This window comes from Puntigrus tetrazona, chromosome 15 (assembly GCF_018831695.1).
Source record: "Puntigrus tetrazona isolate hp1 chromosome 15, ASM1883169v1, whole genome shotgun sequence".
Taxonomy (NCBI): domain Eukaryota; kingdom Metazoa; phylum Chordata; class Actinopteri; order Cypriniformes; family Cyprinidae; genus Puntigrus; species Puntigrus tetrazona.
The window spans coordinates 967,603-990,205 of NC_056713.1; the positions used below are offsets into that span (position 1 = coordinate 967,603).

The 22,603-nt window shown below is 37.5% G+C and overlaps 4 protein-coding genes across 5 annotated transcripts in view; 2 read left to right on the plus strand and 2 right to left on the minus strand.

Annotated features, from left to right (window-relative positions):
- sgcg (sarcoglycan, gamma) overlaps positions 1-5,080 on the minus strand; it is a 7,560-nt gene extending 2,480 nt beyond the window's left edge. Inside the window, exons 1-7 of the mRNA XM_043258774.1 lie at positions 4,774-5,080; positions 2,676-2,870; positions 2,401-2,502; positions 2,230-2,317; positions 1,922-2,041; positions 1,177-1,249; positions 136-259 (exon numbers count right to left, since the gene is read on the minus strand). Coding sequence (XP_043114709.1) covers positions 136-259; positions 1,177-1,249; positions 1,922-2,041; positions 2,230-2,317; positions 2,401-2,502; positions 2,676-2,870 — 702 coding nt within the window. The 5' untranslated portion in view covers positions 4,774-5,080. The remainder of the gene's footprint in view (positions 1-135; positions 260-1,176; positions 1,250-1,921; positions 2,042-2,229; positions 2,318-2,400; positions 2,503-2,675; positions 2,871-4,773) is intronic.
- Positions 5,081-7,293: 2,213 nt separating this feature from the next.
- trappc4 (trafficking protein particle complex subunit 4) lies at positions 7,294-9,679 on the plus strand. The gene is made up of 5 exons (XM_043259161.1): positions 7,294-7,480; positions 7,585-7,759; positions 8,721-8,824; positions 8,928-9,054; positions 9,137-9,679. Exons 1-5 carry the CDS (start codon positions 7,306-7,308, stop codon positions 9,213-9,215), a joined length of 660 nt encoding a protein of 219 aa, XP_043115096.1. The 5' UTR covers positions 7,294-7,305; the 3' UTR covers positions 9,216-9,679.
- A 79-nt stretch (positions 9,680-9,758) lies between these two features.
- On the minus strand, positions 9,759-15,829 carry slc37a4a (solute carrier family 37 member 4a). 2 transcript variants are annotated; one of them, XM_043259159.1, is made up of 9 exons: positions 15,650-15,829; positions 13,687-13,941; positions 12,792-13,024; positions 12,367-12,610; positions 11,859-12,017; positions 11,194-11,279; positions 10,817-10,930; positions 10,455-10,593; positions 9,759-10,290 (listed from the first exon to the last, which is right to left on the minus strand). In XM_043259159.1, the coding sequence occupies exons 2-9, from the start codon at positions 13,832-13,834 to the stop codon at positions 10,124-10,126; spliced, it is 1,290 nt and encodes a 429-aa protein (XP_043115094.1). In that variant the 5' UTR covers positions 13,835-13,941; positions 15,650-15,829; the 3' UTR covers positions 9,759-10,123. The 2 variants fall into 2 exon arrangements, with proteins under 2 accessions (XP_043115094.1, XP_043115095.1); XM_043259160.1 differs by having other exon boundaries at positions 15,654-15,828.
- A 150-nt stretch (positions 15,830-15,979) lies between these two features.
- Positions 15,980-21,081, plus strand: si:ch211-261a10.5 (potassium channel subfamily K member 13). The gene is made up of 2 exons (XM_043259158.1): positions 15,980-16,985; positions 19,984-21,081. The coding sequence occupies exons 1-2, from the start codon at positions 16,571-16,573 to the stop codon at positions 20,916-20,918; spliced, it is 1,350 nt and encodes a 449-aa protein (XP_043115093.1). The 5' UTR covers positions 15,980-16,570; the 3' UTR covers positions 20,919-21,081.
- Positions 21,082-22,603: the final 1,522 nt, after the last annotated feature.

A 22,603-nucleotide genomic window follows, 5' to 3' on the forward strand; every position in this document is an offset into this window, starting at 1 on the left:
TGTGTGTGTGTATATATATATATATACACGCGAGTCCATGTATATGTATGTATTTATATGTGTGTACATATACATGAACTCATGAATTAGTGAATTTAGCTCCGTAGCTCATAAAAAAACGTAGAAATTGCTTACCAGTCCTGCAGCTGAGTGTAGCTGAATATCGAAGTGTGCCGTCACATCAACATTTCCAGCCAAGGCTTTGACGTGGACGCCTTTTGGGGCATCCATGCTGAGAGAACGTGTCGGAGACTCTAGCCTTAAATGACAGGAAATGCTTAGATAGCACATTGCAGTGCACCGTTTGGACACAAGATGGCCACAAGAAACTCTCAAATTCAAGAGTTCCTTTGATAGAAACTGAGAGGAATCTGCATGGCTGTGCATGGATTTAACCAAGCGAGAACAACATTGTGATTAACCAATCAGATTTAAAGAACCAGTTTACAGTTTTAGTGAAGGCTTACAATTGGTGTTTGGTTCTTGTACGTCAGTACATCATTCATCTGTCATTTCCTCTGATGTTATGGATTATTCACGGTTAAGGTTAGGTTTAGGTGTGGGGGATATGGTCAAGATTATATTTTTTGTATTACAGTGTTGTTCCAGGGTCAACTAGAAATCAGGACGTGCATGGGCATTACATTTACTTGTGAAAGACATTTTAAAGCAGAAAAAAAAGGGTTAAAATAAACTAACATTTTAAAAAATAAAACATTTTGTCATTAATTTGAAAACCAAGAGGCTTGTGAGTGTGACAGATGGAGTATTCGGACAATGTCTTTCATATTTTTTTGACAGTGTTTATTATTTGGCAGTCAACCTCCTGGTTTTCATCCAAAATATCTTAAATTGTGTTCAGAAGATGAACCAAGCTTTTACAGGTTTGAAATGACATGGCAAACGATTAATGACAAAATATACTTTTTGAGGTTGAATAACCAGACGCCTTGATAACTCGGTCATCACACAACACAGCTGGTGAATTCCCTGCTGGAAACTTCTATAAAAGTTATTTTAGGTAATATAATCAGTACCGCCATTACTTTTAATGAGCTGACCTTATAAAGCAAGAATGTTTTTGAAAACAAATCAGATAAAATGCAGACTTAAAATGTAACAAACAAGCCAAAACTGCTCTACCGGAATTGAAAATGTTAATAATACAGTGCTTACTTTAGCTCTTTGTTAAGTACAGCTTTGACCATTGGAGTCCTGACAGAATGCTCAAAGATGGCACCTTCTGGACCTGTCCAAACACCAGAAAGCTTACAATTATACAAAAGAAGAGGGGCGGCATCGCTGCATTTATTAGCTAAAATACAGATTATCCAATATATTATGTTTTTACTGTATATATTTTTGTATGAAGGCATGTACATGTAAAATCAGAATTACATTCATGATTAATCAATGTACATAGTTATATATCGTAATATAATGTTTTTGCAGTTAGTGCAGTGGCATGGAAATAAACTGTAATAAAAAAAATGGCTGAAACAGGCTTTGTTCTTTAAATAACATATAATACGTTCTTTTTGGGGTGAAATGTGATTTAAAAAAAAGAAACGCTTGACAGGTATCATCATGAGGTTCACCTTTGCATAACAAAAATCAAAATAGCTCTAGGCTGGTTTAGGTAAAGTATTAATATTTAATCTAGTGTGTACACCCATGGTGAATCATGTGTTGTTATGACTCAATCTGTTTATAAAAATATCAGTGTTTAACCACTTAATTAATGGGGCTGGTTCATTTATTAGAATGTACTTACTATTTGCTTCATTTTTTTCTTTTTGAAGTAATATTTGAAGTAACGCAATAAAGAGCAACATTGTAAACAATGGACTTTCTAATACTATAATTAATAATACAACAGAGCACTTCCTTTTCTCTTTTCTTCCTCTATTTCTAGGCTCACCTGTAACACGGAGCTTTCCTTTTCCCACGACGGCTCCATTTACATCTGCATAAAATAAATTTTCATCATGGTTGGAACTGATATTGAAGTGTTGGCCAAAACCCTCGGCCTGACTGGGACCTGTTGAGAATAGAAATAAATGTTGAGAGAATATATGTATTAATGTGTGTGTATATACTGTAAAAAAAACGTGAACATGACGGATATATTAAACTACTAATTGTTGTGATCAAATCACAAAAACTACGCAATGCACAGAGAGGTCAAAACCGTGTAATCAACCAATAAATGTTTGGTGTATCTCATACCTACGGATACACTTCCTGTTACATCACCATTGGCATTGCGAGCATTGAGCGTGACATTTTCAGAGGAGTGCACCAGAAGAGCTGAATCCTGTAATGAAGATGAGAATAAAATGTGCTAAATGGGCATCTATTTTTCTGCGCTTATACGTGTATACTTTAAATAACTCTTACCTCTCTGGAATCAATTTCCTGGGCATAGACAGGGAACAAAAAGTCAGATTCACCCTCCAGCCTCAGCCCATCTTCATTGACCTGCAGGTATCCCATGCCCTCCTGCAACAGCCAACAACGCAAAGCGTTTTTTTCGGCATTAGTGTGACTTCAAGTGAGAGCATGCACTGCCCAGCCGAGATAAAATAGCTCAACCAAGGGCAAAATCTATTTCTTTTTCAATTAAAAATGGATTATATATGTGATCTGACGTCTTCTGACGGAAGTTCTCTCACCGTATTAAACCACATGACTCGCAGGATCCAGATCGTGAGGGCAAAGTTCACCACCAGAATGATGAGCAGAAGCAGGACGAACAGATAAAGGCAGCGCTTCCTCCACCCGTAGATGCCGATCATGTAGATGTATTCAGTGACTGGAGCCAGAGCCCCAGATTCATCTGTGGTGGTGAGGTACTGCTCACGCACCATCTGACAATTAAGATTAGAGGTCAGCTACACATTAAGTAGTCATTGTATTTATGAATTGCATTTTAATTGCATTTGATCCACAAACTGCACGTTCTTCAACAACCAATATCGCTAACACTTTATTTTAAAAACCGATTCTCACTATCAGCTAGTTGTTAGCGTGTATATTACTGGAATATTATCTGTTTATTAGTACTTATCAAGCCATTTTTCTGCCTCTGAATGACCATATTTTAGATTCCTTGATCAGACCCCATACGTAAAATTAACAAATATCATACTAACTATTAAAATTAGCATCTTGTTGAGGGAAAGCTTAATTAATAGTAAATGCATTTCCTATTCTAACATTTTACCAAAATGGGAAACACAGACATAAATGGAAACCCTTTAAAGAAATATCACTTGCAGACATTAATACTAGGTTTAAAAACAGTTGTGCTTCTGCTAATATTTGTGCATTTTTCAGGATTTTTAGTGAACAGCAAACAAACAGCATTTATTTAAATGGAAATAATAATAATCTCTAACAATATAAATGTCTTTACTGTCGCTTTTGATTAGTTTAATGCATCTCATCTTACTGAATCCCAAACTTTCAAGGCGGTGTAGCATTGTGTATCACTCAAAACATTTCTACAGCCATTTAAAACATCCTAGTTACCAGGCTCACATTTTCTTGATAAATCTTGTTGTATTTGCTGTATTTTTGTCAAAACAGAGATCTCCGAGATGTCTGTTTTTTGTCAAGAGAGTGCTGTATGTAGCACAACATTCCCTTTGAATCAAATCCTGAGTGAACATGCCATTGTCGGATGAAGGAAAAACTGAAACACAGCCTTTGTGTCTCCCCAGAAAACTCATCCAAACATTCCTCGGGTTTGGAACTGCATGATCCGATTCCCATTCCTTTCTAATCCCTTTAAAAACATAATTACCAGCCAGTAATTAAACATTCATATGATACCAATGGCTGCAGAGGATCATTAGAGTCGTACAAGTAAACATCTTGACTCCACAAGTTGCTCACAGACAGCCTCTCTCTTTCTCTATCGGTCTCCCTCAGGACTTTTTTCCATTAACCCTCCCTACTGATGCTCTTTCAGCGTTTCCAGCCTCGTCTAAGCTGCCAAGAGAAGAAATTACAGCAGAACACTGTCTTTCCGAGGCACCGGGGTTTGACTTTGTTTTCAAGAGATTCCGAGATCCTCGTGGTGTCGAAGCTGAACCTGATCAAATATCAAGAGGACTGAGCGGCCGCGATACTGCTCTGTTTCTGTGGAGTTCTGCTTGAGGATAAACAGTTATGAGGTGGGAAAACCAGTTCTCTGAGGAGCACAGATAAGAGCTTGTGGAGAGAGGCTGTGGGCAAACATAACAAGCTGTATGAAGTTCTCCCCACTCCGTCTAATCTTGCCGTCTGCATAACTCCAGCGCGCCGTAATGCCTCGGCCCTCTAAAAATAGGTCCCAGGACCGTGCTCACATTTTAAAGAGGAAAAACAGCCAAAGCGTTTGAAATAATGATCAGAGTGAAAAAAATATGACTGAGAATTCATATGTTTGGCTCCAGAAGTGCAACTATTTCTTCATTTCAGTGGCTTTTTTTTAGAACATGAAAAAGGGATTAAAATACAGTTCGGTTCAAAAGTATGTGCGCCCCATTAAAAGGTGCATTTCATTTTGATACTTTGTTTGTAATATATTAATGAGTAAAGATGATATAATTTACAAAACAGCAATGAACAGTGTCGTGTTTTCATTCATTTACGTCTCCAGTTATTCCATATTTTCTAGTTACATAAACATCATCAGGCTTGAGAAACAAGACTGATATTAGAAAATGAAGTCACAAATCCAACTTGACGAAAAGAATAAGAGTTAAACTTAAAAGAGTGACTTACCTTTGCCTTTTAGTGTGATCTGACACACTCCTCTGTCGGCTCGAATCTGCTTGTCTTACGCAGCAGTGCTCCGATCCGTCTGTCTGTCAAACCCTCAACAGCTGCCTTCCATAAATCTGATTCTGGATCAGTCTCAGCGCAGACACCCCCACAAACTTCCTCTCAGGAGCTCACATATCCTTCAGAGGTCTCTACACCTCGTGTTAAGCAAACCTAAGGCTTCAATGATCACTTAGGAGTGGATTCATTAGCGAGACCCATAAACACCAGTAGCTAGTTTTGTCGTTTCTCTGGAAGGGAGGGAAGGAGGAGTAGAGAGAGGGGGAAGAAGGAAAAAATGACTGCCAAGAGAGAATTATAGAGCGTTTTCTGCACTTGTTTGACTTTTATCCATGTGAGTCACTTTCTAAGCATGAGCTCTGGATAGGAAACTAAAGTTAGTGGCTTCGCTCATTGAAGATCTTGCCTGTTGGACAGCGAGTCTTTCTCTATAAAGGCGGGTCACACTAAAACAGGACAGAGTATTAATAGATGCGCCTCTGCCAACAGCAGAAGCTTCAGGCTTGTTATGTACTGAGCTTTGTGTTGTCTCTCTTGCATAGTTTACGTAGTTTAGTAGTCAGAATGAATCCTCATGAAAGTGGTTATAAAACAACTCCACAAAACTAATGTATAATGACTGTTATAATGGATCTTATAATTTTATTTTGTAGGACATTGAGGTGATGTGTGCTGATATTGTTTTTATATATAAGTAGACTTACCAGACGTATGGAAATAGTGTTTCTTTTCATTTGGACCAGTAAGGAAGCACCTACAAAGTAACATTTTTACTGTCAGTGAGATTTGCATTTTTATGTTTTTTAAACAAAAAGTATGGTATGCCTACCATGGCTGTATCTGCTTGATCAGAAATATAGTTAATACAATATTATTACAGTTTCAAATAACTACATTGCAGCATATTTACATTAAGAAAACATTCTAATATGCTGATTTGTTAATCAAGTAAGATTTCTTTTATTGAAAATGGTTTTGCTGCTTATATATGTGGACTGTGATGGATCTGTAAGGAGTTTTTGATAATTTAGAAAGCACTTTTTTAAAATGGAAACCCCTTTGTGACATTTATAAATGTCTATACACCTAAACAATATAATATTACAATGCGTTTTATTCATTAAAACGTAGCAATAGAAACTGTCACTCAGTCAAGGTTTATGCTGGATGGCACACATGCTGTGGCTGAAGGCAGAAGAGTGCAATCATAAGACAAACAGCTGACCACATCCATCAGTATCTGACCCCTGACTTCCCTCTGCCAGGCAAAGACAATGACGGGTTTCATCACGTTTATTCACCATTCAAGACGGTCTGTGGCAAACACTTGCAAACAGAAGATGTGTAGATGATTAATAATCCTGGTGTTAGTAATGCTTGAAGGCAAATGGGTATCCTTACGCACAGTTAAGGAAAAGGTTGTTCGTCTTAAATCAAGGAGCCATAAATTAGTCTGATATGAAGCATTCTAACAAGTCTATTATTGTTGTTGTTATTCTTATTATTTCTGTACAAAGTATAGGCATTATGTAAATTAACTACCTGGTCGGTGAGTTTGTCTTTCATTGTGGGGGCTTGAGCATCACATACAGGGAGGATAAAAATGTATGCCGTTGTGATATTTCTATGGTTAAGATAAACTTTTACTATGCCATTGCTTCAAGCACCTCGTGTTTTTCGTTAAAACGCGATGTTTCAAAATCTTTACTATGTGTAATAAAATGAATTTAATTAGAAGGTATAATTTCATAAGGATATTAATATATATTTAAATACTTTAATAGTGATAATAAACGACTGCATACACATTCTGTTATGTAACTTAGCGCCGTTTTTGTCTCCTTAGAACATTTGGGAGCTCAGAAACTAATCTCTGTTTGAGCCGCACAAAGGCATTGTTTTACAAGTCTTTTAAATTAGTTTGTTAAAATGTAATAACTTTAAATACTGGTAACATAATTACAAATTAAAATGTTTACAAGATGGTTTTATACATTTATTAATATAAAATCAGAATCAACTGTGATTCGTCCATTCTTAAAGCGTTGAGAAAAGTAACAGTTACCACGTGGCAGTGCCTACTCGATCTTTTTTCAGTTTAGTAATTTACATCGTAATAACGGTAAATGAGAAATTGAACGGAAACTTTAAACTAGTGTTACTCTTTTAGTATTACACCATAGTGCAAAGCCCTGCCATTAATATTCTGAAATGAATGTAATACGCACGTCAACCAATCAGTGCATGCGGCGTACGGTATGGTATTATGGGAAATGAAGTATTCTAACTATTGAGCCGTCAAACCGGTGTATATAGTCACAAAAATATTTCACAATATGTATCACTTAATTTTTATATTAATAACAATAATATGTAGGCGGCATGGTAAGCGCTGTTTATAATATTTTTGTTGCTGTTACTTTATATTTTCCCATGACTGTCACATGACTGCCCCGCTGACATAGAACAAAGATGGCGATCTTCAGTGTGTATGTTGTCAATAAGGCTGGTGGACTCATCTACCAGTACGATAATTATGTACCGCGAGCCGAAGTCGAGAAAACATTCAGCTTTCCGCTCGATTTAGTTTTAAAGATTCACGACGAGAAGGTGGTTGTGTCTTTCGGACAGCGGGACGGAATCAGAGGTGTGTGTTTGTTTGTGTTTGCAAACCATTCCGTGTATTCCTACACAGTTACAGGTCCATCGCAGCAGTTAGCGTCAGTTCAGTGTGTGTTTTCTCGTGTGCAGTGGGTCATGCGGTTCTGTCCATTAACGGGGTGGATGTGAACGGTAAATACACGGCTGAAGGGAAGGAGATCCTGGAATATCTGAAAGATCCTGCCAACTATCCAGTGTCCATCAGATTTGGACGACCTCGTCTCAGCTCCAATGAGAAACTCATGCTGGCATCAATGTTTCATTCGTGAGTAAATGTCATTAAACGATTTTCATTAAAGTCGTCAAAACGCATTTATGGAGTTATGGCATCTATGGCATCTGGTAAATGTTAAGACATCTACTTTTGTGTTTTATAGAACAATACAGCTGTGTTATGTTTCATATTTTGGTATGTTTTATTGTTGTATACTTAAATTGTGTCACGTAAAATACACTGACTGGCCAATAAACCAATCAATAAATCCATATGCATGTTATTCTAAGATTACGATGCCAAGATTCATTGGACCCAAACTGTGAAAATGTGGTTTAGTGAGCATAAGGGCATGAGTTTCATAAATAGCATAACCCTATTGAAAGTCTTTGGGATGTGCTGGACTCAACCCACTCATGTTAAACAAAAAAACTAAAAATATTAAGATGTTATTTAATTACTTGACTTAGTCCACCAATGCTCTTTTTATTTGAACAAGATATAATAAAAAAAGCAGTATATTAATGCGGTTTAAAATAACTTTTTACTCTTATTACATTTAATTATAGGCTGTAATGCATAGCTTTATTACCCCAGTCTTCAGTGTCGCATGATCCCTCAGAAATCTTTCTATAATTTCTAGAAACCATGATACTCTTCCTCAGGATTCCTTGATTAATACACACTGCTGTCATATGATTAATTGTGGGTAATCACATCTAAAAAAAAGTTTGTTTTTATATGAATGTGTACCGTTTATGTTCATATACATGTATGATCTTCCTAAAACAATTGGTTGTTTGAAAGCAATAATAGAAAATTCAACATTTATTTGAAATCAAAATGTTTTGGAACAGTTTATTTACTGTCACGTTTGATCAGTAATGTGTTCTTGCTGAATAAGTGTTAATTTCTTTATCACATGAAAAGAAATATGAATAATATACAAAATACGGTTGTACCTGTTAGGTACCTTTGATGATTAGATACATATTTCCTTGTCTCTTCTAAGGCTGTTTGCCATTGGATCACAGTTATCACCAGAAGTTGGCAGCTCTGGCATTGAAATGCTGGAGACAGACGTGTTTAAACTGCACTGCTTTCAAACACTCACAGGTCTGTTTTTCTCTCGTAGTAAGGTCGAATTATATTTAGTCAGAATGTAGAATGTAGCTGAACAAATCCATTGATTATGACAGACGTTTTTTTAATTTCACAGGTATAAAGTTCATTGTATTGGCTGACCCTCGACAGTCTGGTATTGATGCCCTTCTAAGAAAGATTTATGAGATCTACTCAGACTTCGCACTGAAGAATCCTTTCTACTCTTTAGAAATGCCTATCAGGTGTGTATTTTTTTTATTTATTTTTAGCTTTGCATGACGTCCAGTTGTTGTGAGTAACAAAAAACTGCATAAATTCTTTCAGATGTGAGCTTTTTGACCAAAACTTAAAGAGTGCCCTGGAAATAGCAGAGAAAGCTGGAACATTTGGACCCGGATCCTGAACTGGACTTGCGTTGAGTGTGTTCCTCCACCTGAAAGGATCTCCAGATGCTCCGAGATCAAACTTGTCCAAAAAAAAAGGGATAAGGATTTCCATCAAGCTCTTCTCAAACTCAAACAATTTACCTTAAAGACAGCTATGTCTGGTTAATTTGCATTGTTCTTGAAATTATATCCTAAATTTACAGCAAGAAACATATTTTGCAACCTTTGTAAATAATGTACATGGACATAGTTTAAGTATGTAATGTGCAGAACATCGAAACATGACGGAGCAGCTCAAGATGCTCGACGCATGCTCATTGAAACATGTTTATTAGTGTCTTTCTAAAACAAATTCAATTTCATTTGTTTTCTGTCAGGAAAATATGAAAACTACTGTATCCCTTGGATCGGTTTCTGAAGTTTGGTCACTTTATTTATATAAACTCATTAAATTGTGCTATTAAACATTCATGTGATATAACGCGTTTTCTTGCATTTATGAATTTGTAATACTGCAGATACAGAGGTAGGACCAGTTAAAGCTCTAAAACGGATAGAAATGTATTTATTTCACCTGATTTATTAGCAATAAAATGTTAACACCGCTGAAGAAATCACAAACGTACCTTAACCAAAAGACAAAGTTGTGCAACGGAAATTCAGAATAATGTAAAACAATCTCATCTGTTTTTAAAATGAACAGAATAAATAACATGATGTGCAGAAAGTGACACAACATGGTATCTTATTTCTTACGGCGCTAAAAAAAAAAAAAAGTGATATCTTGGGAATAGGCCATCACAGGATATCCACAGTGAATTTATTATATTTAATACACACAAAAGTAAAATCCTAAAGTTGTGCCCTTTATTTTTCATACTGTATATTAAAAATGAGTTAAGACGTTTAAATAATACTCTAACGTTTAGTCTGCCTTCTTGGGTAAACGTCCCATCTTGGTGCGGATATTCCGAAGCAGGAAGTATCCAACTGTGGTGACAGTACAGGTTATCTCCGCTACCCAGAATGCTGTGTTCCAGCCGTAGTGTTTAGCGATGGTGCCGAATGGCAACCCTGACAGGAAACCACCAACTGCCGGCAAAAAAAATGCAAAAAAACTCATTAGTACTTTTTTATATGTTAATATGTTTGGTAATTAGTGAAAGCCAAAACGTAAATACTGGAAAAGTTCTATGTAAACTAATGGAAAATTAGGTGCAGTTTCACCGCTGCTGTAAAATTCAGAAGACGATTACCGTTTGCCATCAGGGCCACAATGGCGTGAGAGGTCCCGCAGTAATTCGATGGAGCGCTTTCGTTCGCTAGAACCCCAAACAAGGCAATTGGTCCATAGGAGGAAAAGCCAAAAACGGCACCCAGCAAAAGAATCCAGACCTGTGTGTAAATCATAATAAAACCAGTACATCGTAGCTCCCATAAACACAATCGTCTTTCATCGTTGCAGAAGGAACTATGTCAATGCAGGAAAGTCTGGGTAAACCATTTGGTCAAGTTTGTCTGTTAAAAAGAAATAAATCCATCCGGTAGGGTTTAGTTTAATGTCGAAGCCAGTAATATAATACGCTATTGATCGTTTGTAATGTGTAAATGAAGTTACGTTTGAGCTGTGTGCTGTGACGGTAGTGCGGAAGAGGTACATGGAGACACACATCCCAGCCATCATGGAGAGCAAGAGCCCATGGCGAGGGTTACCGTAAAGACGCAATCCATGCTGAAATCAGAGAGAACGAGAAACGTCAGTGCAATTTTATTATTCAGCAGAGTCTCAATGAAATCTTTATTTTAAACCATTTTAAAATATATTCAGATTTCGAATAGTTTTAAATTGTATTTTAAATCAAATAAATCCATTGTAGAATTGTAGAATATGAACAATAGTTCTGGAGAACACATGGTCTGCCATGAAAAGTTATATATATATATATATATATGTATGTATGTGTGTGTGTGTGTGTGTGTGTGGTATAAACCCACCTTTGCCACAGCTCTATCTGACAGAAATCCTGCAGCTAAACTACCCAGCAGTCCTCCAATCTCCAGGGCACTCATAAAGGAACTTCCTGTTAAAATCAACAGCGGTATCATCAGTCTCATCAGACCCTTAAAAAGATCAGGCACAGTTTCACATTACATGTCCTGCTCTGCTAAGTTAGGTATTCATTGGAATTATGAAAATATAAACAAACATTCAGAACTTCACGCTACAAAACGTTGCAAATGACATCTGTAAGGCTCTCATCAAATAACACCTTATTGCAAGCTATTTTCTGTCAATTTGCAAAACTTTTGATTCATTAACAGGTTACTGAATAGAAGAACTACAAGAATAAGTGCTAAATTACAAACTTAAGTAGTAAATCTATTTGCACTACAAATGAGTGTTTGCGATTATTATATAAACTAAAATAAAATACTTTAATATACCAGTTTATATTAGGCAACACAAAGGCCTGCGCTTGCCTTGTACAGTTTAAATAACAGGCAGCACAGAAACATTTGCACATTCATGATAAAAACTGGCTGCAAAAAAAAACCTCATCTAAAACGTGTAAGAAACTCGACTCTGAATCATTTTCGAGTTGGTCTGAATGAAAAAAAAGATATTAAAAGAACTTAAAACTCAATACATTAGTCGATACCCATTAATGCTGACTGGCCCTTGTCCTGGATAAGGAAAAGTTGCCCCCAGTCAGTGTAAGCCGTCTTAACCCCAAACACCACCAGGTAGCCCAGTGACATAACCCACAGATATGGAGAAAAGATGAACTCTTTGAAGGTGCTTTCATTTTTGCTGGAGCCTGAAATCGGAGGTAGATAGCAGATGGATTAAATGTACAACTGTTGGTGAAGGTCCATTAGTTCAACATTAATGACCTTCGATGGAAAAACATGAATTAACACACCGGCCTGGTAAAACACACCCCTTTGGTCAAATAGTTCTTTTTTCAAAGAACTAGCAGGTGAACCCTTTTATCTAGTGCAGACTTTGACAATAACATAGAACTGCAATGACCTTATATAAGCCATAATCAGAACATAAAATGAAATCATATTGCCGGTTTGAATTCCTTGATGTTATGTATTACAGAAATGGGATACTGAGTTCAATTAATTTGCATGTGCGTGTGGGTGAGAAAGTCCTCATACCTCCTTTGCCTTTCTTTGCACCAGCTTCGATATTTGGCAGGCCAACCTCGCTAGGCTCATTTCGGATGATGAGCAGACAGAAGACGGACACCACCAGACAGCTCAGGCCCGAGATGGACAGCGTAAACCTCCAGCTGTAGCTTTGAGCCATCAGCGTGGCAATTACAGGCCCGAGACCCCCAGCCAGATTCATACTACAAGACAACACTGCCCACCAGGTCCCGAACTGAGATGGCTCAAACCACTATTTAAACAAAAGAATAAGATTAAACTGAATATATATACATATATATGATGTATAAAAGCATCATAAACACTTCTAAAACCATGCGTTCTTCAAAGAACAATTTTTTCCTTTTCTCTTTTTAATAATCTATAAAGAATCTATCTATATTTCAACGTGCAATGCAAGATCGCGTCCATACCTTGCGTAGTACTTTTGCACACGGTGGCCATCCTAGACCTTGACCCAGTCCATTCAGAAACCACAGGCCTGAGAACACCGTCACAGACGAGGACTGAGAGAAAACCACATTGATGCCGCCAACCATAAACAGCCCGACAGAGAAAAGCCACCGTGCGCTCATCTGGTCGGACAGCACACCGCTTATGAACTTGCTAATGGCGTAGGCCAGCGATTGACTGCTAGTGATGAGACCTGCGGCGCACAAGAGAGAGATTCATATTGATTAGACTTCAGCAGAGAGCGATTCCCATTCAGAATCACTCAAAAAGATAGGGCAAAGGAGCATTTCTTTAGACATTATCACTCCACACTGGTTTAAGGACTGTAAAGACTTCAGAGATAAGATGAATTCAATCAGTGTGCTGAAAAAAAAGATCCGGGGCAACACACAAAACCTCTGCTGCATCTCACTGTTATACGACTATATGTGTTCACATAAGACTGCATTCAATCTGGTGACGTAAAAAAATGTGTCAGGACAAAAGATTTACGTTCAGTAAACAGAACTAGTTTCAACCGTATCTATGGAAGGAATAATAATGGACTAAACATTGTTCAATAATGCATTGTCACTGACTGATAGTCATCATTTTAAATATCCGTTACATCTAAAATATAATCATGTGGGAGCTTTTCTTTTCTTTTTTTTTTTTTTTTTTAAATCAAACAGTATTTTTGTCAAGAACAGAAAAGGCACTACTTGCAGAGAATTCTACAACGCTCAACCGTGCATTATTTAGTGACTTAGTCGTTTGTCCTCATTTCAAACCGAATGTGTGAAAGGTTATAAAACATGCGCGGCCACACGACAGAGAGTGAAGACAAAGTACAGACCACTCATTGCACATGCTCACCTAGATCATCCTTATCCAGCGTGATCTCCTGCATTACAGAGGGCATCACGAAAGAGAAAGTCTTCCTGTTGAAGTAATACAGCGTGTAGCCCACGAACATGGCCAGGAATATAGTAGTTCGGTAGTAGCCATATCCACTCTTCGCCATGGTTGGCACAACTTTAAACCAATTAAGAAGGAAACACGAGGGTCTTCTTCAGCTCGACGCAGGACTTACCACGAGCATCCGAGGGCTTTGAACTCAAACGTGCGGATCTGTGAAACATGAAGAACTGGTGAGGTCGGGGGAAAGAGCTGTAATCAAGGCAGGGTTAATGGTCAACCTGGCAGAGATCTTTGGAGTGTTCTCCAGCAAACAACTGCTTTCAAGAGAACGGCGTCAGACTGTAACACACTCTTTTGAACTAAAACAGGGATCACAGTGTGCCACCGACGGTTCAATGGGAGCCGATCTACCGCAGCTGATGTTTTTCTATGTTTTTTCTTCTTTGTTGTTGCCTAAAACGTGTTGTGAAGATGGTGTTATTGAAGTCCCCTTAATCTGAGGAGTTTAATGATTGACGTGAGGGTCTGTATGTGACAGCTTTATAGATTTGGGCGGTGTGTGTTGTTGTGTAAGAATCATTGTACAATGATTTTGATCCCTGTTCGGGGCCACCAACAGCTCAATGTTACACTCATACTGTAGGTCTAATTTTAAAGGTATAAAAAACTGCGTTGCCTAGAATAATTGTTGGTTCATTCTGAATCAAATTTATTCCATGCATTCTGCCTGACCAGATTTTCTAACAAGCGTTCATCAAATCTTCACCAGTTTGTTGCGGCACTAGCAACATTCTTGTTTTTTGAGATTTTGTTGCCAATTAACTGACAATTTGTGTTACATATACAAATATATATGTTTAGCAGTTCCAGTTTTACTACTACTAGTATTAAGTTTTAGTAAGTTTGTTGTCATCACACCATAAGCCTACTCCAAACAGACTAGGTCGCGCATATTGCCTTATATTTTGTAGATGACAACCACAATAGTGAGGCTTAAATAAAGCTATGCAAGTAGCAATTCAGGCCATGAATAATATTGGGAGTATAAAAATTCCCAAATAATGTGAACAAGCTGCCATTTGAATTTAATCGTAAAATGCTATTAACTCGAAACTTAGTATTGGTCAGTATAGTACTGAAGTTGTCCAATAAGTTTGGGAGGGCACCAAAATTAATAAATATGCTTCTACGTTTTGATTTGACTTTACTATTTTGGATTCAGTTGTATAATGACAAGTTCCCTGCATTTTAAGTAAAAAAACCTTCCTGTTGGATCTCCTTATACTCGCGTAAAATCATGAACTGCCGCAGTTTATCAGAAATAAATGTACATGGCGTCAACAAGCGAAAGTGGGCGTTTCTCAATCGTGCAATTTAAAATGATACCCCTTACCTAAACCTAGCTTTAAACCTACCCTCACCGTGACGTTAGCCAATCAGATAACACGGTGTAAAAACGCCCTGATTTGGTAACTCCCATTACTTTGCTACACTTCACTTCTATTACTTTGCTGCAGAGAGCCGTGTTTGGACTTTGATGGAGTTGACTGCAGCGCCATTTATCGGTCAAACGCCACAAGAAGCCAAAAAATCATAGCTACAGTGGTAAATCAAATGTTAACAGTTTATTCAGATGGCATGTATGGCCACCTTGCGGATATATTTTGTGTCAGTCGTACACCGTTTGTTCCGGTATCTACTCTGTCCTTTTATGGTTAAAAGTTTGTAAACGTTGCATAGTGCACCGCGAGCTGGTTTGATACTGCAGCTCGCAAACGTGGCAATACTATCAGTAAAACAATCAACCACTATCTAACATATGGCCTGTATTAGTGTTATGAGATCAGTCGAAGGGACAGCTGATTCAAAAAAATGTCATAACAGAAAAAAAAACGAGTTGATGATGAAAATAACATGCCTACTTCCGTGAACAAGAGGGTGCCTTTGGGATGTCTGTTCCAGCAAGCAAACGATTTTCACTAAACCTTTATCCACGACCAAACCATGTCGATCCGATAACCCGTCCTTGCTAAACGTTCACGTTACGTTTAAACGGGGATTTTAAATGGTTTTTCTTGCGATCAGACATTGCTGCCGGATCTCGTCTAGAAGCTGATGTGAAATCCTAAAATACTAGTCGAACTGGTTTATTGCTGCCACCTACCGGACGAGCTGTAGTAGAACAGTTTAGAAAAGTCAAACTTGAAGGATTATTATAAGATCATAAGGCAGATCTAAAGAGGTTTCATTGCGTGAAGTGGTATATCTACACAGACTTTCATGCTGGACTAAATTAGCAGAAATATTACACTGTTATGCAATTGCTTTTAAAGGTTAAAATAGCACATTGTGCCGTATTGTACCAAATATTAAATTCTTGGACCATGTTACTTATAAAAAAAATATATATTATGGAAGCCGCTTCTTTCAAGCTAGACAGTTAAGTGTATTAATTAAGTTATTGATGAATTAATTAGCCGAGGCTTTCTATTAAAGAGGCGGCCCGTCTTTAGTTTAGACACTCTGGTGAAGGTTCACAGAAAACGTCCCGCAGATGTGAACCTACAAGCTCTTCTCTAAAACTTCAGGCACATCGAAGCCATGCCGTGTGTGACAGTAATGACTGCAGGGCAATAAAGCACAATTATGTGAAGTGTACATAAGCTGCGGAGAGGACCAGGATGATCGTGTTTGGCTTTGACTTTGCTTAGCAGCCAGCGCAGCATTATCTGAAGAGGCTTCTGAATCTGAACTGTTCGTGGATCGATACCTACAGCGTCATAATAGAGATAGATGTGAAAAAAAAATAAATTGAGGTTTGTATTGTTGTCTGAAAGTAATGCAACCAAAGACCTGCTGGCTGTGTCATCTATTTACTTTTTATTTCTCGATATTAATGGTGCAGTCAGATTGTTCTGGTAGGTCCAGGAAAGGCTGCGGCTGCATTTGGTCTCATATCAACGTAGAGTTCGCCCGAATATTCCTGTTGTGGTTTGGGATTGTCTTTTACGCCTTATTTGGGGCTGCTGTCTTCTCGGCCCTCGAGAGACCTTCGGAACTGGAGGCTCACTGCAGATGGAACAGACAGCTGGCCGAATTTGTTCAGGATCACCGGGTTCCCTCGGAGGACTTGCGTGAGCTGCTGGGACATTATGAGGAGGCCGTTGCCGCCGGGATTCGGATGGAAGCACGGAGACCTCGATGGGACTTCTCAGGAGCTTTTTACTTTGTGGCAACCGTAGCCAGCACTATTGGCAAGTCTGAGCCTGTCTGTCTATTCTATCTTTCTACTCTTCTATTTATCATTCTCTCTATCTATTGTTCTCTTATTCTATCTATCTATCTATCTATCTATCTATCTATCTATCTATCTATCTATCTATCTATCTATCTATCTATCTATCTATCTATCTATCTATCTCTGTCTACATTCATCTATCTATCTATCTATCTATCTATCTATCTATCTATCTATCTATCTATCTATCTATCTATCTATCTATCTATCTATCTATCTATCTATCTATCTATCTATCTATCTATCTATCTATCTATCTATCTATCCTATCTATCTATCTATCTATCTCTGTCTACGTTCATCTATCTATCTATCTATCTATCTATCTATCTATCTATCTATCTATCTATCTATCTATCTATCTATCTATCTATCTATCTATCTATCTATCTATCTATCTATCTATCTGTCCATCTATCTATCTATCTTTCTGTTGTTCTTTTGTTTATCTATCGTTCTGTTGTTCTATCTATCTATCTATCTATCTATCTATCTATCTATCTATCTATCTATCTATCTATCTATCTATCTATGTCTACGTTCATCTATCTATCTATCTATCTATCTATCTATCTATCTATCTATCTATCTATCTATCTATCTATCTATCTATCTATCTATCTATCTATCTATCTATCTATCTATCTATCTATCTATCTATCTATCTATCTATCTATCTATCTATCTATCTATCTGTCTGTCTATCTATCTATCTATGTCTACGTTCAACTATCTATCTATCTATCTATCTATCTATCTATCTATCTATCTATCTATCTATCTATCTATCTATCTATCTATCTATCTATTTCTATCTATCGTTCTGTTGTTAACTATGTCTGTCTATAGAAGCAGAAAAACTCAAAAATATATATATATATATATATATATATATATATATATATATATATATATATATATATATATATATATATATATATTATTTTTTTACCTTCCACTTAATTCAATCATTTTATTTAGTTAAAAAAGAACAAGAAATTGTAAATAATTCATCTGTGTGGTTGGTTGTATGCGGTAATTAGCCACTGATGTAATTCTTTTCTTGTTTATTCCTCCTGCGTGACCTTTTCTCTCCATACATTTGTCTGTGTTTGAAGAAGCACGCTAATATTTCTCCCTCTTATAGACTGCATATAGTCATTAGCCTTTGGAAGAATCAACATGTTCATACATCTCAGGATAGAATAACTGTTTGCACACGATAACACTCTTTGACATCCTTGTTTTATTATCTGTGCTGTGCTTATCTTTTAGTGGAGAAATAGCAAGAAAATCAATTTCCTGATTCAAATACTCAGAGCTCACATCATAATAGCTTGTAATCATGGATACACGTACACAGCTCTTAAAGTGTACAATGTCCAATATAATGTGTAGTGTGTCAGTACTGTAAATGTCATTCTGCTTGCATAACACGGCAAATTGTTACCTCAAGATTATCATTGAGCAACTGAAGATTGATCAAAATCTTGAGTTTCGTCAAAGTAGAACGGTGTCCCTTTTATCTTGTGATTTCACTTTGCTTGTTCATTGTTTGTAGTTTGTCAGTACACTTGTCAGAATAGCAGGCTGCCGTATTAGGATTTCTACTCACAGTAATGTTTATACTGCAGAAGTAGTGGAAAGGTATGCTAATAATGAGCTTGTTTGCGCATTTCAGACAGGTTTAAAGTTTCATTAATTCATTCAAAACCTGAAAACAGCTGATGAATGAGTTATTGAGTCACTCGACTGAATTGTTTCAAATCATTAATCAATCTAATTATATGAGAATAAGACACAATAAAAATAATAACAACAACACAGAGGAATGATATCATTGAAATCATTTTAGAGCAGGTTTTTTTTTTAAAAAAAAAACATTGGAAAAATAAACAGAATCCTTCCAACCAAGAGCTTGACCATTTAATGCCCATTCTCACCAATAACTATATCATCCATATCAATGTAGGATAATGTTCTGTTTAGTATAATGCATGCTTCAATTTTGTCACCAGTCTTTAATGACCACTCTTTGAATGGTCACTAATTTGTTGTAGACACTAATATTATTATTATTATTATAGTTATCTTTATAGTTATGTGAAGAAGCCTTAAAGGTGCACTGTGTGAATTTTTAGCAGCATCTAGCAGTGATATTGCGAATTGCAACTAAAGGCTCATTCAGCCACTCACTCCTCCCTTAGAGAAGCTTTAAGAATCCTCGATACAGGATTAAGATGTCTTCATTGTTGCCAGGTCAGCATGTTTCCCATGGAAGTGGAGTACTTTAACACACTTTCTGCGGGATGTTTTTCATATGCACGGGTTGAAACAACCCCAATAATGTGATATTTAGCTCCTGGAATGAGACTTGTATCAGGGGAACCCCACCAAAAAACGTGTCTCGTATCCCACCGGAATGTGATTTTTACCGGGAATGCCCCTAAACAGCAACTGGGCTAGCTTTGAGTAGCAGTTAGGCAGGTTTTACTGTGAATACCTGGCAACCCTGATGTGTCCTTCGACAGCGATGTTTTTTTTTTTTTTTAAAAAGGTAAATTAACAACTTATATTTACTTAATCAGTAATCAATGTTATTACAAATATTATTGTTACTAGTTCATCATCGTGGCAGTGTTTTATTCGCAAAAGAACAACATAGCGACGTTTGTCCTTTAACGGCTACCGTACAAACATGATGGCGACTTCTATGTAAGGGTAGTGTATGTATAAAAATAGCTTATTCTAAGTTCATAAAAACATAACGGTTCAGGTCTCGCAGGTCTTGTACACCTCTGAAAACATTGTTACAGATATTATATTGCATATCTATCAGTAGATCCTCTTGCATCACACTGCATCTTTAACTGCTAACATTGTCTAATAGAAAAATATCCATTATATATATATCTCATTCTCTTTCATTTGATACATTTCTGTGTCCATATCAGGTTTCGGGATGGCAGCACCTGCTACACTCAATGGAAAAATCTTCCTTATCTTCTATGGGCTGATAGGCTGCGCAGCCACCATCCTGTTCTTCAACCTCTTTCTGGAGCGCATGATAACGCTGATTACATTCCTCACAAACAGATGTCGAAAGCAAAAACAAAAAACTAAGCCGAGTAAAAGACGCATTGTCTCCAATTTGAACACACAACTGGAACACGGAGATGAGCGGGAGGGCTGGAAACCTTCTGTTTACTACGTAACCCTCATTTTGGCCACGGTTGCGATTCTGGTGAACTGCGGAGCATCGGGTCTGTACTCGGCCATGGAGGATTGGAGCTATCTAGAGTCCATGTACTTCTGCTTCGTGGCTTTCAGCACCATGGGTTTCGGGGACATGGTGAGCGGACAGAAGGCCCACTATGAAACGCGCTGGGCCTACCAGGTAGCCAACTCTTTAATGATCATCCTCGGGGTGAGCTGCACCTACTCTCTTTTCAGTGTCACCGCCATCGTCATCAAACAGATGTTGAACTGGATTTTGGCCAAGCTGTTCGGTCTGCATTGCTGTCGGTCGCGGGGCTGCCGCTCCCTCACAAGTGTGAAAGTCAAAGAACCGGCCAATCAGCAGACCCAGAACGCGAGCGGCCATCGCGGCGCCCGTCACGCGGTCAAGGCCCGTCTCCCCTCCGAGAGCAAGCGGAAGTGCGCCAGCACTGCAGTGGAAACCGTGTGCCAGAGCCTGGACACAGCAAATCGTGGCCCAAGCTTTGAAAACGAAATCAGGGATCCGTGCAAACTTTCAAAGGATGATGCAGAGAAAGAAGTTTTCAGCGCTGTCAGCAAGAACCGTCACCTCAGTCATCATCGTAATGCGCGGGAGGATGTGAGAATAGTTGCAGGTGTCAAGTCATCAGCAGAACAGGAAAAACATTAATGCCAAGCAAGTTTTGTAAAACAGTAATGCTTTTTTTTGTTCGTTTGGCCACAATATCCCCACAATGCACTATTGTTTTGAAATGAAATAATCCATCATGACAATGACATTTGAAAAAGCTTCCATTTATTGTTAGTGTGTAAAATATATTTTCTATTTAAAATGCAAGTTAGAAATTGATTTAAGATATGCACATTTGATTTAGGCCTATGCACATCTATCTGTCACCTATCATGGTGGTTATTAGTGCGTTTTAAGTTAAAACTTATCTTTTGGTAGTTGATGTAGATACGGTGTTGAAATGATATCACTTAATATAATATACAGCCCCCAAAGAGCCCTGATCTCAACTTCATCGAGTGTGTCTGGGATTACGTGAAGAGACGGAAGGATGTGAGACGGCCTACATCCTCAGGTTAGTTCTCCAAGGTGTTTAGAACAACCTACCAGTCGACTTCCTAGAAGAATTGCTGCTGTTTTGAAGGCAAAGGATGGTCACATCAAATATCGGTTTGATTTAGATTCCTCTTTTGTTCATTCACTGCATTTTGCTCATTTATAAAAATAAATGTTTGACACTTACAGCATTTTTTCACACCTGTCTAAAACCTTTACACAGTACTTTATGTATGTGTGTGTGTGTGTGTGTGTGTGTGTGTGTATATGCACAGTTTTGAGTAGAAAGTAATTTATATGGCCACACAAGAAAGAATATACATTCAAAGAATATACATTCAATTAACTCATAGAATACGTTCTTGTTTTCCACCTCTTGTCCATCTGGAAGCCTCAATAGATGCAATCATTCTTGACTTATTTATTTTCCATTAAATCATCCTAAAGTAGACAAGCACCATCCATTCAGAAACCACCATGCTTCCAGTACGCTGAGTCACAGCACTGAATGGTGGTGAAAAGAAAAAAAAAAAAACCTGACCAAGCTAATCAACTTCTTCAAGATCACTAGAAAATCACAGGGAGGTAAGTTTGATCAGGATCGGAGCTAAACTCTGCAGGGCAGTGGCCCTCCAGGACCTTTTGAAGGACATTTGAAGAGCCCGCTTTCCCAGCTGACCATGCTTGCCAAGTCCATGGTTATTCTTCAGAACTGGGTTACTTTTGCAGTTGATGTGGGCTGAATTTTTCCTGCATGTTTAAGGTTTCACATATACATAAACATATACATAACATACATATACGCTAATGGTAGGGCAAACATGAATTGCGACCCAGGATAAAACCATAGGCAGCACTATTTGCATTAATAGCCATTGTATAGGTCAAAACTATTCATTTTTCTTTCGTGCCAAGTCATTAGGATATTAAGTCAAGATCATGTTCTGTGAGGATTTTGTAAATGTCCTACGGTAAATATATTATTATCCCTCATAGTTTAGATATTCAAATAGATGAATCTCAGTTAAATATCATATCCTACCAAACCACATTGCAATGCAAAACTTGTTTATTCAGCTTTTAAAATAGAGTATGTATAAATATACATTTTTTAAAAAGGCTTTTAACAGTTGATGACTTTGGAGTGCATGATATCTGTTGTTGCAGCAGCCAATGATTTTTAGATGATCAACATTGATCTCATTACGCTGATACTATGATAGATATTCGGGATTTATTTGAATGACATTTAACTAGAATATTTGCTAAGCCATAAAAGTAAACGTTTC

What these genes read in the sequence shown, in the direction of transcription:
- trappc4 (XM_043259161.1), top strand. Translation starts at nt 7,306, where the DNA reads ATGGCGATCTTCAGTGTGTATGTTGTCAATAAGGCTGGTGGACTCATC. An exon ending in ACAGCGGGACGGAATCAGAG is followed by an intron (nt 7,481 to 7,584) that starts GTGTGTGTTTGT and finishes TCTCGTGTGCAG; the next exon opens with TGGGTCATGCGGTTCTGTCC. An exon ending in CTGGCATCAATGTTTCATTC is followed by an intron (nt 7,760 to 8,720) that starts GTGAGTAAATGT and finishes GTCTCTTCTAAG; the next exon opens with GCTGTTTGCCATTGGATCAC.
- slc37a4a (XM_043259159.1), bottom strand. Translation starts at nt 13,834, where the DNA reads ATGGCGAAGAGTGGATATGGCTACTACCGAACTACTATATTCCTGGCC. An exon ending in GTGCAAAAGTACTACGCAAG is followed by an intron (nt 12,611 to 12,791) that starts GTATGGACGCGA and finishes TTGTTTAAATAG; the next exon opens with TGGTTTGAGCCATCTCAGTT. An exon ending in TGTGGCCCTGATGGCAAACG is followed by an intron (nt 10,291 to 10,454) that starts GTAATCGTCTTC and finishes TTTTGCCGGCAG; the next exon opens with TTGGTGGTTTCCTGTCAGGG.
- si:ch211-261a10.5 (XM_043259158.1), top strand. Translation starts at nt 16,571, where the DNA reads ATGCAACCAAAGACCTGCTGGCTGTGTCATCTATTTACTTTTTATTTC. An exon ending in AACCGTAGCCAGCACTATTG is followed by an intron (nt 16,986 to 19,983) that starts GCAAGTCTGAGC and finishes TGTCCATATCAG; the next exon opens with GTTTCGGGATGGCAGCACCT.